Here is a 15,729-nt window from a genome sequence, read left to right as displayed (position 1 = left end):
ACACACACACACATCCCCCTGTTAGATTCATTGTAAACCCATAAAACCCTTAATTGTTGCTTTACTGAGAAGAATGTGGAGCTGGATTTTGGAACCTAGCTTATCTTTAATCATTTATCTGTGTGTGTGTGTGTACACACAAACTCTTTAATCATATATATATGATTAAAGATAAAGTGGCCCTTTACGATTCTTTTCTCTTCAGTAATACAATGTGGGATATGCAGCACACAAATGATTTTACTATATGGCAAAAATTTGATGATAAACAGTTAAAACAATGGTGATAGCCAATGAAAATAACTAGATTGCTTTGATTTTCAGAGCTGGATGAAATGTAAAATCCAGCTCTAAAATGTAAAATAATCAAAGACAAAGGATTCTGTCAACTTCCCTTTCAGGTCCTTGTGCCCTAGAACAAGACTTGGGCTCCATACTGGAGAAGAACGCTGATTTATTTTTTTTAAAGTAGATTTTTTTTTTTTTAATTCTTGGAACCATTTTATGGAACCCAAGGTCAATTGAAATCTTTTGTTTACCAATCCTAAATAGAGACCTGATTCATCTTGAATGCCCCTTTAACTTTCAAATAGTTTTTGTTCTATTTTTCTTTTGCTGTATAGCCTGAAACACAATAAAGTTAATGCGAATCACTCTGCTGATTAATCTGAGGAATACGTATGCTTAGAAGATTAATGTCTTGTTATTGCATCTCTTCTGGATAAAAATAGCTCTTGGATGGAAATATCAGTCATTTTTATATAAAAAAAAACCAACTTAGAGCTAAATGGCTTATTAACCAAGTGCACAGAATTGCAGTTTGTTAGACTCTGTTCTGCCCTGAGGGTTGTGTGGGCAAAGCGTAACCCTCTGACGTTGCTGGCAGAAATGATCTCACCTCTTCAGAGCAAAACAGCCAGGGCTGAGGGTGAAAAGAGAGGGAAGAAGCTAGCTTTTATATTTTTGGTGTGTGGTAGCTTGATGGCAGAGCTCCTTCTGACAAGGCATGGAACAAATGTCAAGCGTCCATGGTGATTTGATTTGCTCGCTCAGTTGACCTTTCTGTGGTTCTACATGAAGTGCTGTTCACAAGCCTAAGTGATCTAGCAAGGGCTGGTGGGGTTGCTTTCTGGTAGCTTCTCCATCCCTTCCTTTGGGAATTGTCTAGTCTAGGTCTGTGCCACTGTACCTATGCTGGCAGTAGCTAGGTATGGTAGGCAATGGCCCCTGGTGTAGATTTGGTATATGCCAGCAAACATTTTTCTTCTAGCCTGGTATAATTGGGAACCTCTGCCCTGGTACTAGGAGGGCTTGATTACTAGGTGAAGAACCAGGGGTCAGGCAGCTCAAGGCAATTGGCTTCATCTGGCCCTAGGGGAAAGGTGCAGAAGGAACAATGACATGACCAAGAGGTGGCTGGGCTGGCAAATATTAAGCCCATCCCAGAGCAGGCAGGGGTTAGCTCTAGGTTTGCCAACCCTCCAGGATTGCCCTGGAGTCTTCAGGAATTAAATATAATCTCCAGGAGACTGCTGAGATTCACCCGGGAGATAAATGATAGATAAATGATAGGGCATTCATTAAAATAACTATTAAATGTTGAGTCCAATTTATACAGTAGTCCAGTGGGTTTTTGAAATGGAATAGTAATGTACATTTGCCTTCCTGAGTACAGTACAGTAGACCAGTCATTAATGTCATTACATCAGGTGATGAAACCTCCTGGAATAGATTCAAACAGAGCCCCCAGCCCTAGCCTCCAGCTTGCAGCAAGATTAGGAGTTGGGTCTTTCAAGCCACAGCAAGCAGAGGTCAAGGGAACAGACCAGTGGGCTGCCCATGGAGAAAGGACTCTTGGCTCCTCAGGAGAGCACGAAGGAAGCCCCTGAACCACTGGACAATGAAAAATAAGTGCTTTGAGCCAGTGTGGCAATACTGCCATGGTGTGGGATTAGTGCTGGGTGGATAGTCCTTTCTTTGAAGTGGATGCTTATGTTTTTTTTCATTTTGTTTAATACTGGAGGACCGCATACATCTGGAAGGGTTGGATTGGAGGCCACAGGAGTGCTGTAGGGGCACTCAGCATAAAGCAGTTCCTGGATTGAGGTCCCAGTGGACTGCATAGGGGCAGAAATCCAAGCAGTTGAGAAGGCTGGTTGTTGTTTGTTGGAGGACTGTGGTACCAGACAACAAAGACTAGGGGCACAAGCCTACGAGACTAGGGCCCATGAGGGGTGAGACTAGAGTCCTGTTACAGTGGGCCTGAGGCAGAAGGACCCAGCTAAAGTGGGCCACATCCGGGGAGCCTCCACCTAGACAAAGGCCTACCTCCCCAAACCCTTTGTCCTTCTAGGGACAGCCTCCCTGTTAAATCTAAACATCAAGGTGTGGCAGGAGAAATATCAGGGTTGGACTCAAAAGGGCCAGAGTGGCAATAAGGTGGGGTTCAGGCAGTAGCCAGGAGAGGCGACTCTGCCACTTGAGCACCAGGCATGTTATACCTAGCGGTATACTGCCACTCCAAATGACATAAGCTAAGTAGACCAAAGCTCCCTTCCATAGCTGTGTTCCTGACAGCGGTTTTGCTGGAATAGCTAAGTTAGCTAGAGGGTGTCAGTTTCTTTCACATGCCTAGCTGACATAGCTATGCTAGCAAAAAGTAAAGACCTGGTCTGAGAGGTTTTACAAGTCAGTGGTGCTGCCTGCTAGTCTAGTGACAGCTTCTGCTGAGAGACAGATTGCTTGTGCTTGTACAGAGAGCTAGAGTTAGATCCCTTGTTCTTTAACTGCACACACATGGGCCACTAACACTTGAGCTAACAAAAAACGTTTCTTTTCTGGGAGTTGGTGCCTACCCCTTTCTTTGATTTGGTACCAGGGTGGATAAAAATCAACGATTTAAAAAAAAAAAAAAAACTAACAAAAAATCAGATGGTTTATTTAAATCAGATTATTTTTATTTCATCATATTTTTTTTATTTTTTTGTTAAGATGCTTTTCTTAAAAATAATAAACCTATATAAAGATTGTTTTAATTTAAGATTTGTTAAAGCTCAACGTTATCATCATGGAATAGGGATTATAACTTCTAATTACAGTAAAATCCCTGTTATCTGGCATGAGTGGGGAATGGGGGTGCTGGTAAGCTAAAAGTGCTGGTTACCTGAGACACAGAATTTCCAAATGGACGCGGCGCAGGCAAGGGGGGAAGGGTGCAGTGGCTGCACCCAAAGTGGTGGCAGCACAGGGTAGTGGGTGGCGGCAGCAGCTGCCATGTGCGAGCTTCCCCCCCTCACCCCCCCTGTGCAGCAGGAGGCAATGCAGCACAGCATGGCACCATGCACGTCCCACTGCTTTCAGCAGCGTAGTGGGAAGCAAAGTGGCATGGCAAAGCACCATGTGCATCCCGCCACTCTCAGCATGGCGCTGCGCTGAAATTCTGGTTAATAAGGTATTCTGGTTGGTGAAGTACCGGATAACAGAGATTTTACTGTATATACTGTTTGAGACAATATATTCATGTAACCTTTTTAGAAATTTTACAAGTAGGTTACAACAGGCCCTGGTCTATATTAGGGGCCCAATCTTATGGAGTTCCCAGAGGCTCCTCTCTAGATTAGTAAAGATTAAAGAAAACCACCCCACCCAATAGGACTCAGTGCTCAGTCTAGAAGAGCCATTAAGTGTCTCTGTGATGCTTAGTTTCAGTTCTCAAACTGTGGATTCATGTCGCCAGAGATAACATCCTTGTTAACAGCAGTGTATGGAGATGAGAGAGAACAGACCTGATTACCTACCCATCAGTCCTGTTGTCTCTCTGCAAGTTTGTGTACACCAGTCAAGCCCTTACCTCTCTCTAAAAGTTAAAAGTTTCAAGAAGTTAAATGAAGAAAGGATATCAAACAACAAGAATACACTTTTTATAGAAAACAGTGATTAAATCGAGGCTTCCTGGCCAGTGATTTAAATCGATTTGATTTAAATCAAATCCACCCTGTTACAGAAGAGTGCCACTGTACCCATTGAGGACCACAAAGCCTCTTTCTATAACCCCCCAGTTGTCCTCTCTCTCCAGTTCTGCTCTATTCCCCTCCTTCCTGATCCTCTGCTCTGCCTCTCCTTTCCATTACATTGGCTGGTAGTTTTCTATTTTCCAAGTAGTTGCCTCCAGTGGGTCTGGAGGACCCAGGCCAGGCAATATCGGTCAGGAAGCATGACTTATTGACAGAGAGGAGGAATATGTGGGGTTGCAATTGCTCCGCTTATTGGCAGACTGTCTTCACTCCTTGCCAAAGAGAGCTTCAGTTCAGGTTGCACTCGAATCCTCAGGAAACATCAGTATTGTACTGCTTTGTCCTCCTGCCATTAGCTGGTAAGCTGTAACTGAGTCAGAGATTTGCCCTGTGCCTGGTGGTGCTTCGGGGAGGTCACGCTGGTTCTAAGGCAGGGACCGGCAAAATGTGGCCTGTGGGCCAGGTGCGCCCCCCCAAGCCATTCTATCTGGCCCACAGGGCCCCTAAAAAATTTAGAAAATTAATAATTATCTGCCTCTGGCTGCCTGTCATGTGGCCCTTGATGGCTTGCCAAAACTAAGTAAGCGGCCTTTCGCCCAAAATAATTGCCTGCCCCTGTAAGGTGAAGCTCCAAGACCAAGGTGACATGTGCAAGGCTTCTGCCTCCCTCCAGTGATTTTTATTTACCAACTAATGTCTCTGCCCTTTACTAGACTGTTACTTGAAAGCCATGGGAATGAGGAGTGCACATAATACTGAGCCGCCAAAAAAGATGTGACGGTTGGATTTCCGACTAACACGTTGTAAAAGGGGGGAAAAATTAAATGTGTTAAGGACCAAGACATCATCTACCTTCATCAACTGTTCTCATCATGTGGTGTCCAGAAGGACACAAAGCGCTTCCTTATGGCATGATGCTGTGCAAAGTGAAGATGTACACTCGTAGCCTGTGAGGGCGGAGCACTTCAACTCCTATTGAAGCTAGCCAAGTGCCAGAGAGCATTTAAAAGCAAAGAGCCAAATTCATCCCCCCAATTATGTCCTGCTGTTACCCTGTTGAAATCACTGAAGGTTGTAGCAGTGGGCCCCCAGGGACACATTATCTTCTCTAAGTGCCATGTATACTCTGCCAGGGGAGTGATGCCAATGGCCTAACACAGTGAATAAATGGTAATGTAAATGAAACTTTCTGCCATAAAGGCAGTGTGACACAGCTGGTTGGCTGACACCTCAGGCAGTGGGAATAAATCCAAAACTTTCAAGAATTCTCTGCTAGCCAGCTGACTTGAAATCCAGGTAACCCTGTAACCCTCTTTGAAAACAGTGTTTTAATTTATTTTAGAAGTGCTATTTCTGTTTATGATTTTAGCATCTCCCTTTTTGTTCAAAAGATTTAGCAAAGATTGACAGGATGCGTGCAAGTTGCTACAGACTGTGATTTTTGTTTTAATGATTTTGTATAAAGCTTGTTGCAGGTCCTTGGGAAAAAAGCAATTTATTTTCTTGAAGGAAGAAAACTGGAAGCTTATAAATTAGGAGGTATGCTTTTATCTGATTCAGTTAATTAGTTTCTATGGACTCTGATGAATACACTTGAAGATCATTATGATAAGAGTTTGACGGCTTTGCAAAGACTGTTTCTAGTCAAAGGATCTTTACGTGCAGGCTTTCCTTGCAAGATGTATGTGAACTGAGTTGCTCACATGAACATAGAATCATAGAAAATGAGGGCTGGAAGGACCTCAGGAGGTCATCTAGTCCAACCTCCTGCTCAAAGCAGGACCAGCCCAACTAGATTATCCCACCTGAAGCTTAGTCTAGCTGAGTCTTAAAAACCTCCAAGGATGGAGCTTCCACCTGTGTCTGGGTAACCTGTTCCAGTGTTTTACTACCCTCCTAGTGAGAAAATTCTTCCTAATATCTAACCTCAACTTCCCTTGCTGCAACTTGAGCCCATTGCTCCTTGTTCTGCCATCTGCCACCGAGTCCAGCTCCATCCTCTTTTGAACCCCCTGCAGGGAGTTGAAGGCTGCTGTTAAATCCCCTCTCAGTCTGCTCATCTCTAAACTAAATCAGCCCAGTTCCTTCAGCCTCTCCTCGTAAGTCGTGTCCCAGCCCCCAAACCATTTTCGTTGCCCTCTGCTGGACTCTCTCCAATTAGTCCACATCCTTTCTGTAGTGGGGGGCCCAAAACTGGATGCAGAACTCCAGAGGTGGCCTCACCAGTGCTGAAAAGAGGGGAGTAATTACTAGGGCTGTGTGAAGCTTTGGTAGTGATTTGATTCGGAAGAGATTTGGCTCGATTCGGTGGCTGAATCTGAATCAGGAGACCCATTAAAAGGTCTGAATCGAATCAGAAGCCTTTGAATTGATTTGGAAAAGATTTGGCGCCAATTTGGAGATTCGGCCATAGACTAAACAGGCAGCAGTCCTTGACCACGCTGGACAGGACACGGCTACCTCCAGCTGGTAGGTCTGTTGTGGTGGGTGGAGGGAGAGGGAAGGGCCCTGGGGGGGGCAGATCAACACCTCCACAGTGTGGGAAGGATTGGGGCTGGGCTGGGTCCTGGGCTGGGGCAAGCGCTGCCCAGGGAGGGGGTGAGGTGGCTCATGCCACTGCGCACCGCTGGTCTGGGAGCTGCTCATGTGGTGGCTTGTCCAGCGGCTCTCGCAGCTGCTCCCGCCACCAGTCCAGGAGGGCATGGGGCACATAAATACACACCCCTACCAGCGCAGTCCCATGCTCCATGGTTGGGGGATGCAGCTGGGAGCCATAGCCACTGGTGCTGGAGTGGGGCTGGGGCAGGAAAGCAGGGAACTAGCTGGGGGTGGGTGGGGCTGGGCTGCTCAAGCCTGCTGAGGGCTCCCTCTGGGTCATACTGCCCCTGGCTCCAGCCAGCTTTGACAGAGAGCCAGGGCAAATAAATATTAATTTACTAAATATTTTAGGGGCTCTGTGGGCCACATAGAATAGCCTGGCGGGCTGGATCCAGCCCGCAGGCTGTATTTTGCCCGCCCCTGAGCTAGAGGCAGCCGTGTCCAGCGTCGAGGACTGCTGCCTGTTTTTTCTATGGCCGCATCTTCGGATCTGATTCAGCTGAATTGAATCGGGACAGCGATTTGAATCTCCGAATTGAATCACTGTCCCTCTGAGTCGGCCAAATCCAAAGCAAATGCTTGCCGCTTTGCACAGGTCTAACTAATTACTTTCCTTGATCTGCTGGCAACACACCTACCAGTGCAGCCCAGTATACTGTCAGCTTTCTTGGCAACAAGGGCACAATGCTGGCTCATATTCAGCTTATTGTCCACTGTCACCCCCAGGTACTTTTCTCCAGAGCTGCTGCCCAGCCAGACAGCCCCCAGGCTGTAGCGGTGCATGGTTGGTGGATAGGAGGTGTGCAAGACGAATTAGTGATATGTTAAGGAAAACTTTTCATCTAGGTAGAAATCAGATGGAAAATAAAAATGGCACAGAAAAACCAATGCTACATTGTGGGATAAATGATCTAGACTTTACTTTCTGTAGGCCAGGCCCCCCTTAATCCTTTCTCAGGTTTGTCTGCTAGAGTTACCTTCGCTTAGCTTTCATCTGTTGCAGGATGAGAACAATACAGATGAGCTGTTAGCTATGGAACAACTGACCCATTTTCCACAGTAATAACTAGGTTGTAACTCTGGTTAACAGGAATAACCATTATGCCAAAAAAGGGAGCTGCTGCTGCTGACTGAATAGCACAATGCAGCTCCTATAAAATGGGGGAGATGGACTCACCAGGTGGATCTCTTTGCCTGGCTCCAGCCACAATTTTAGGATTTCTGAGAGGTTCAATTGGATGATACTGTCCTGTTAGTTTTATATGTAGATAAATTTAGTGCTTTGCACCTGTAAATCAAAAAAAGGCATTTCAAATGAGTCATAGCATTAGAAACCTTTTTTATGCGCAGGGCAAATGCTGTGGAAACTGTGGTTCAGACAGTCGAGATGTTATTAGATAAGGGAAAAAATCCTTAGTCTTCTATAACTTACATTGGAAATGACAGCCAGGTTCAAAAAGTACTACCTTTTGTTCCTTAAGCTGGAACTCTAATGAGATTACTGATACATCAACGCAACCGTGAACCTGAGACTTTCGTTTTCTCCCAAGCATGAAGCATAGCACTATGCTCCATCATTAATTTCTGGAATTCAGCACAAATATAGCACAGCAGTTTTCAAATCATGGAAATACAGATGTTTCCCTGGTGTGCTGGATTAGATAGTTAGTAAGGTTGAAACATCTCAGTTACATTAACTCTTGCTTTTCTACCAGCTCATGGGTACAAAGTCCACAGGCACAGGAAGTTATATTTCTTTCCTTCACTTTTTTTAACAGGAACAGGTTTTTTGCACATCCCATTTTGGAAATATCTTTTTACAGAATTCCCAGTAAATGTGTACAAGGGGCTTTTCGCAACCCCATACGCTACGACACAGGACAGATGCCTTCTTCCACTCTTTCTTTCCCCATTTAATTCTATTTACATGACTGAGCCTCAGCTCTGATCATGGCGAAACCAGGAGTTGAAGCAGTAGCACCAAGGGATAATATTGTGACCAGCCTGTAAGAAGCACAAAAGTGCAAGACAGATTGCACAGATCCCTTTTTTAAGATCCTCTGTTTTAGGATTTGTCTAGAAGGGAGCACTCTGAAAAATTAAGACCAAACAGCTAACTTTGTAAAGTCAGTGTTTGCTTTCAAGGAGGATTAAGCTACCATGAACTAAGGCCACTTTACTTCTGAATGAGCCTGTCCCCATGGGTTTTAATGACTCTGCATTAATTTAGGATGCAATGTAAACAAGTCCTTCATACTACCAGCCAGATGCAAGAACAAAGTGTTTAGAAAGTGCCAGTACCTCTTTCTCCAATCCCTGTGTCCACATCATTATGTCAGTGAGGACATCAGCATGGCCATCTTTTTAACTAGTATTAATCCTGTGACATGCATGTTCTGTTTAAGAATCAGCTGTATGAGCCTTGAACACAATTAAAAGAAAGGGTTAAAACAACCTGTGTCAAGATAGTAAAAGGTGATGCCAGTAAAAACCAAATGTAAATCAAACATCACATGCTGATTTCCTACAGTGTAGGAAGAGCATATAAGCCTCAAAGTGCATAATTCTTTTTAATTTTTGCTTTTTGAAAAATCAACCTGAACTTGAGCATTGGGCTTTGTTGGACTAATTTCCACAGGTGCAAATCAAATGTACTATTTATTTAAGGCAATTTGCACAATACAGTCAACCTCTCTTTGCATAATAATGTGATTGTGTAATCTTGCGTGTGTGTGATGTATATAATCTCATACTGAGCCCCATTTCTTCCAAGATGCTACATTTCTCTGTATTGTTAATTTACAGATGTCTAACCAGCATTCAGTCTGTATGATGCGATTCCTACTCAAGCCAAGATGACTTGCATTTTCAAGCATAACTTTTCTAAACAGTTTTAAATACTGTACTCAAATTTAAAAAATTACATCTACCTCATTCCCTTTATTAACTAATTTTATCAAAAAGTAAGAGTGGTAGCAAGCAAATATCATTTATTTGTCCAGAGATACTGAATTTTTAAAGCAATATAGGGTTATTTTTGCCATAGCTTTTATGATATATTGGGAGGCTGTTTGATTGGTGGTTGGTAGCTATTATGTAGCCTTTTAGGGATTAGATTCTCAGCTGATATAAATCACTGTGGCTTCATAAACAACCACGATAAGAACTACCTTAACAAATTGTGTTAATTTCCCTAAAATGTACTAAATGAAATGATTTATTTAATCCTTTTATTCAGTTTCCACAATGCTTAAATATATAAAGGTGAACTTTGTCAATATAGAAAGATTTTATACAAAATTAGAGATAATAAAATAAAACCCACCCTAACTCAGGTAGATTGCATTGCTACCCTATATGTTTGTTTGTTAACTTTTTTTTCAAACTTTTTTTTCAAACTTTTTTTTTTTTCTGTGGCTGATTATTGGTTTGGTTTTAATTATTATAAATGTTAGTTTCTAGTATACAACCTGCTTTTGGCAATAGCAACAATAGGTAATTGTTTTCTCTGTCTCCTGTCCCAGGGCTACTCAGATCAAGACCTATTCTTGGGATAATGCACAAGTCATTTTGGTTGGAAACAAGTGTGACATGGAGGATGAAAGAATTGTTCCTCTGGAGAAGGGGAAACATCTGGCCAATCAGTTAGGTACACATTAAAGCCTCTCTCCTCTTCCGTTGTTGTAACCTAGGCTATCCAGCCCAGATTCTCATCTATTTTGCATTGTTTCCTATATCTCTGCTTAACACAAACAATTGGTTTCAGTGTGTGCCCGAGTACATGCTACATGGCATTCTGAGTAAAATATGCAAGCATCAAATACAGTAAGGCCCGAGTTGTACAAAGACAAATGCATGACCTTAACTCAAAGCATGCAAGTTGTCCCATTGAGCTTGATGGAGCTACTTCCATGCTTAAAGGTCAGCACGTATACAAACCTCTAAGGAATTGGGGCTGGAGTGTGAAGTTTTTAACTGTACTGCCCACGATCTCTGACAGCTGCTGACAGATGTGGAAAAAACAAAAACAAATGGCGCTTTACTTCATGCCCCTGCACCAAGTGCAGCACATGCCCAGAAGAGGAGCTGTGTCAGTCTGAGCCATCTCGCCCAACATCTGTATAGATTGTACACTTCAGCAGGGCTTTTTGGTGCTTTTATCTAATCAGCTATTAAAGCACCTTTTTGTTTTTTTTCCCTTTCTCTTTTTCCACGTCTGTCAGCGGCCACTGTGAAGTCCCTGCCATCTGGTAAACCCTGTTAAAACTGACTTCAATTAACACTTTTCAGGAAACCCTCGCAGAAGGGCAGAAGGTATTTGTTTAGTTTGCAGGAAAGAGAGAGTTCATAGGGCACTTACGAGAATAGCCGTAATCCCTGGTTTTATTAAACTCTCATACAGTTCTTAATCCTCAGGTCTGTAATGTGGGTTCTGTTATTAGTTGGAAGGAGTGTCGTATTTTTGTTAGAAGCAGGGGCTGAATTGAGTCGTATTCCAAGCACTGTTGCTAGCATAATGTGTGCCCTTGAGCGAGCTTATCAGTTATGAGCTAACCTCAATATGAATATTTGTATTGTTGTTGGGCCTACACGTCCCACGCACGGATGTTGCTTCACTAAGAGCTGTGCAGATACAGAACAAAAAGACTGTCTTTGCCAAAAACACTTACAATAGTTAATTGTATGCGTGGAAGCGGCCAAATTCAGCATGGATATATGTGTCTACAGGACAAGGTAGATGATCAACTCTATAATTTTGAAAAGGGGGCCATGTCTTTATATAGAAGCATAGAGTTAGAAAGGACCTTGAGGTTTATCAAGTCTGACCCCTGCACGAAGGCAGGATGTACTGTTCTCATAGACAGAAATTTGTTCACCTTCTTTTGAAAACCTCTAATAAAGGAGTTTCTACAACTTCCCTATGCAGCCTGTTCTACTGTCTTATTGCTCTTACAGTTAGGATTTTTTTCCCTCAGATTAGATCTAAATCTGCTTTGCTGCAGTTAAAAACCACTCTCACCTATCCTGACCTCTGTGGTAGGGTAAAACAGTGTTTCTCCATCTTTCTTATGGAAGCCTTTCAATAATGTCCCCCATCAATTCTCTTCTCTCCAAATGAAATGTACCTAGTTCCTTCAGCCTTTCCTTATGCAGCTTGCTTTTCAAGCCCGTTATCATCTTTGTTGCTTGCCCTTGGATCCTTTCCAGCTTCTTTCTCTGTCTGTACTGTGGTTAGTCCAGTTTCGACTGGGGAGTCTAGGTGTCGCCATCGTACAAATAATAAATAATGTATTTCCCCATTATTATCATTACATTAGCAGCAGACCGCTATTTACAGTAGTAATGAAACAGACAAATTCATGTTTAGTTCACAAAAGACAGCAGGGCCCAATTCTCATCTCTAGCGCCTCGGTACCTTCTCAGCATTGGGAAAATATGAATGTTCCCAAAACAGGTACCTATCTTGCAAATTGTGTAAAACATGCAGTTGTTAATGTATACGTGCCTCCAGATTTTGCAAGGGCAATTTAGCTGTTGATGACTGAAAGTTAGATCAGAAATGCCTGAGACTCCAATGCAGAGATCTACTTGAGCTGCTACCCCATATTTTAATGTTTGGGTCCCCTCTCCACACTACCACCGCCAACCTGTGCAATATCAAAAAGCTCCTGATTCCTACACCAGGAATCTTTTACATCTGAGAGATTTCAAATGTCCATTGTGTCAACTCATCCATGGGCACATGCATGACCATGTGCGTGCGAGCACACATGCTCACATCGTCTGTCTCCATAACAACTGACTACATCAGTACAAAACTAATGAAGACTCGATACTCCCACCTCTTGACCTACCCTTGAACTTGTCAAATGCAATAAGAAGAAATGTATCCCACATGTCAAAGAAAAGCACAAGCTAATTATGCTCTTGAAAGGCCCTGTCTAGTTCTCTGCTAAGGCCTTGCAACATATAAAAACATAGTCTGCTTCAGGAAGAAGAGAAAAACATGACTTTATCAAGACATTTTTCTGTATGTTGACTGAGGTCAGTGTTTGCTTGAGACCAGAAGTCAGCATTGTTTAACTTAGGCCAGGTACAGATGTCCATTTTCTAGTGGGAGAATTGTTGTTCCCTGCCTTACCCAGGGCAACTGGCTGTGCACCAGAGCATGCATGCACGCGGGTGTTCCCCAGGAACAAGTAGCAGCAGCACAACTATGTACCACTACTATTTGTCCCTGGGGAAATGCACATGTGTGTTCAAGTGGCCATGCCCTCTGGGAGAAAAATAACCCAGCAACAACCAGGTTAAATGTCTCCAAAGAGAGTTTCTCCTGGAAGACTGTCTCACACTTTCCTCCAGCTTACTTTCTCCTGGGGACCAGGAGGAATGGAACCACGGAAAAGGTCACTGGTCTGGAAGACGTGGCGAGGGAAGCTGCTCCCCGCTATCCCAGAGACGGGTGGGAGAGGGGAGGGGAGCTGCTCCCTTTTGCTTCTCACACCAGTGTGAGAAGCAGGCAAGGGCTTGCCATGCTGGTCCTTCTGCTTGGCTCCTAGGCATCAGAGCTGAGGGCAGGTAGTGCTGTCCATCTGCCTGCTTCCCCTTTCCTTCCTGCTGTCCAACTGAACAGGGGGCATCGAAAAAATTGAAAAGATGGCCCAGTTGGCAGCCCCTCTGGCTTCCTCTTGCTCCCCCCACTCCCTCCTCACTGCCCAGCTGAACATCAGGGGCAGAGATTTAAAACCTGGATGGGCCAGAACCTGGCATGTGAAGGCTGTCTCCATGCCCAGTTCCCATTTCAAAGCTGGAAAGGCTGGGAGTCAGGCTTGGCTTCCTCTTGCTGTGTGCACTGCCCTGCTGACCTGGAGCAGTTCTGGGTGAGGCAGGCTGCTTTGCCACTGCGGAGAAGTGCACCCACCTTGTCCCACACTGCTCTCGACCAGCCCATAGCAGCGTGGGGTGAGGCTGGCTGCTGTGTCCCTACAGCCAGGCTCCTAGAGCTCCAAATTGAGTCAGCTTAATTTGTGGCACAATGGCCAAAAAGTTTGGCCCTCGCTGTTCTAAATTAATGGCTGGTCTGAAGATCCAGGGAGAGGAAAACGAGATTTGTCCAGACTGATGGAGTTGGTAACACTTCACAGTTCAGTGCATTTAATATTCTGCTCTTTGGGGCAACGCACTGAGGCCTGATGCAGGAACAGAATTTCCTGAACGAACAGGAAGGCTAATCTTAATGGTGTTGAGGAAGATTGTTTTTTGGGTTCAAGGTGTCAACTGGACATGCCAAACAAACCCACACAAAAAAGGATAACAACCTGAAACCTCCAGTAACTCAATAGGATTTCAGCCTTGCTGTTCTGTGATCAGGAAGGGTAATACTGTGGGGAATTTTAGGCTACTTAGCTCTGTGTCGGAAGCTCCTAGTGTTAGGTTTTAAATTCCCTGTCAGCTGCATCATCACCATTTGTATTAGAGAAATGCTAAAAGACCCCAACTAAAACCTCCCTCCACAGTGCTAGGTGCTGTACAAACCCATATTGACAATCCCAGTCCTGAGATGCTTCTGATATAAACAGATAAAGATAGTAAGGAAAGGGAAGTAGAAGCACAGAGAAGTGAAATGTTTTGCCAATAACCACACAGGCCGGTCAGCCGAAGAATGGGAGAGTGAGCATCTGTTTCCTGAGTCGCAGTCCAGTGCTCCACGTGGTGGCCTCTGCTGCCTCTAGACAGCAACAGATGCTCTTAAAAAATGTCCTCCACTCCTCCCAGTTGAGGTACACATACATATCGGATAGCACAAGTTTGTCCCTTTTCTTTTCAGCATCGTTGTTCACCTTCAGTTTAAATCCAGAGAAATTCTGCATGTGCATCAAATGAGGAAAACCAGATCCATTTAGATCCATAATGATCTGAACAAGTATTTAGCATGGCTCTGGAAAAAAACTCTCGTGCCTGTGAGCCTTGATTAGGCTGATGGGCTCAGTGCCATTTCCAGCCATCAAGCTGGGACTCAGCTAAGCACCAGCATCTTCAAATCTGCCTGAGCATACTGTTGCTCTGAAGTGCTTCCCAGCTACTGGAGAAACACCACGCAAATTGTTGGCGATTTAAACAGTTCATTACATTTACTTCAAGTAATCTTGATATAATCAGTCTCATTGATTTTTTTTTTTTTTTTTTTTTTTTGTGGGCTTCCTTTGCAGGTTTTGATTATTTTGAAGCCAGTGCCAAAGAGAACATCAATGTGAGGCAGGTCTTTGAGCGCCTAGTGGACGTCATATGTGAAAAGATGTCAGAGAGTATAGATTCTGACCCTTCCCGAGGCTATTCTGGGAACAACATGCGACTCACAGACAACCTGCCCCCTGTGCAGCAGCCCTGTTCCTGCTAGTGACCTTTCTGTCTGAGAAATCTCTCTCCACCCCCCCACCTTTTCTGAACACGTGTTATCTGTTCACATGTGATGGTGTATTATGTAGTCTAAAGACAGAAACTTTGTGGGAAAATGGATGTGTTTGTGAAATGTCCTGGAAAGTCTCATACTTTCTATTTTTTTTATATATATATAGATATATATATAGATATATTGTATGCATCTAAAATGTGAAAAATAATAAATATTGCAAGTGTACCTAGTGTTACTGTGTGAGTTGCCCTACTGAGTAACAGTTTTATAAATGTATTTTTAAATGACTCCTGCAGAGAAGGTTGCATGTTCTTTTATTATAGATCCTTTTGCTGCATACATACTGCACCAGCATGCAGCCCGATGTCTGATAAATGTCAGGGTTCATTAAAAAAACAATCAGGAAGAAAAAGAGTTAGAAGGAGAAGAAAAAACCCAGTGTCATCTGACAGAGCAGGAGGCAGAATCTTGATTTACATTCACAAAAGCCTAGATTTCAAGGAGTTTAGTGATTTACCTAAAGGAGTTAAAGGCAGGAGAGGGCAATGTACTGGAAATAGGAATGCACCGATATTTTCTTGGCTGATACCGATAGCTGATTATTAACCAACTATATCGGCTAATGCTGGTCTGATAACCGATTTACTCTAGTTAAATCAGCGGGGCAGGGAGCAGGATTGAGCCACGGGCGGCTCATCCAGGGAG

The 15,729-nt window shown here is 43.7% G+C and overlaps 1 protein-coding gene across 5 annotated transcripts in view; it reads left to right on the top strand.

The window, feature by feature from the left end:
• Positions 1–15,254, top strand: part of RAB3B (RAB3B, member RAS oncogene family) — a 110,116-nt gene extending 94,862 nt beyond the window's left edge. For 4 of the 5 annotated variants that reach the window (XM_059727829.1, XM_019479316.2, XM_019479315.2 and 1 more), the window contains 2 exons: positions 10,136–10,260; positions 14,822–15,254. In XM_059727829.1, the coding sequence (XP_059583812.1) occupies positions 10,136–10,260; positions 14,822–15,009 (313 nt within the window). In that variant the 3' untranslated portion in view covers positions 15,010–15,254. The remainder of the gene's footprint in view (positions 1–10,135; positions 10,261–14,821) is intronic. The other variant, XM_019479318.2, reaches the window with a different exon arrangement.
• The last annotated feature ends 475 nt before the right edge of the window (positions 15,255–15,729 follow it).

Source organism: Alligator mississippiensis, chromosome 5, assembly GCF_030867095.1.
Source record: "Alligator mississippiensis isolate rAllMis1 chromosome 5, rAllMis1, whole genome shotgun sequence".
Taxonomy (NCBI): Eukaryota; Metazoa; Chordata; order Crocodylia; family Alligatoridae; genus Alligator; species Alligator mississippiensis.
This window is presented reverse-complemented; position numbering and strand designations above follow the sequence as displayed.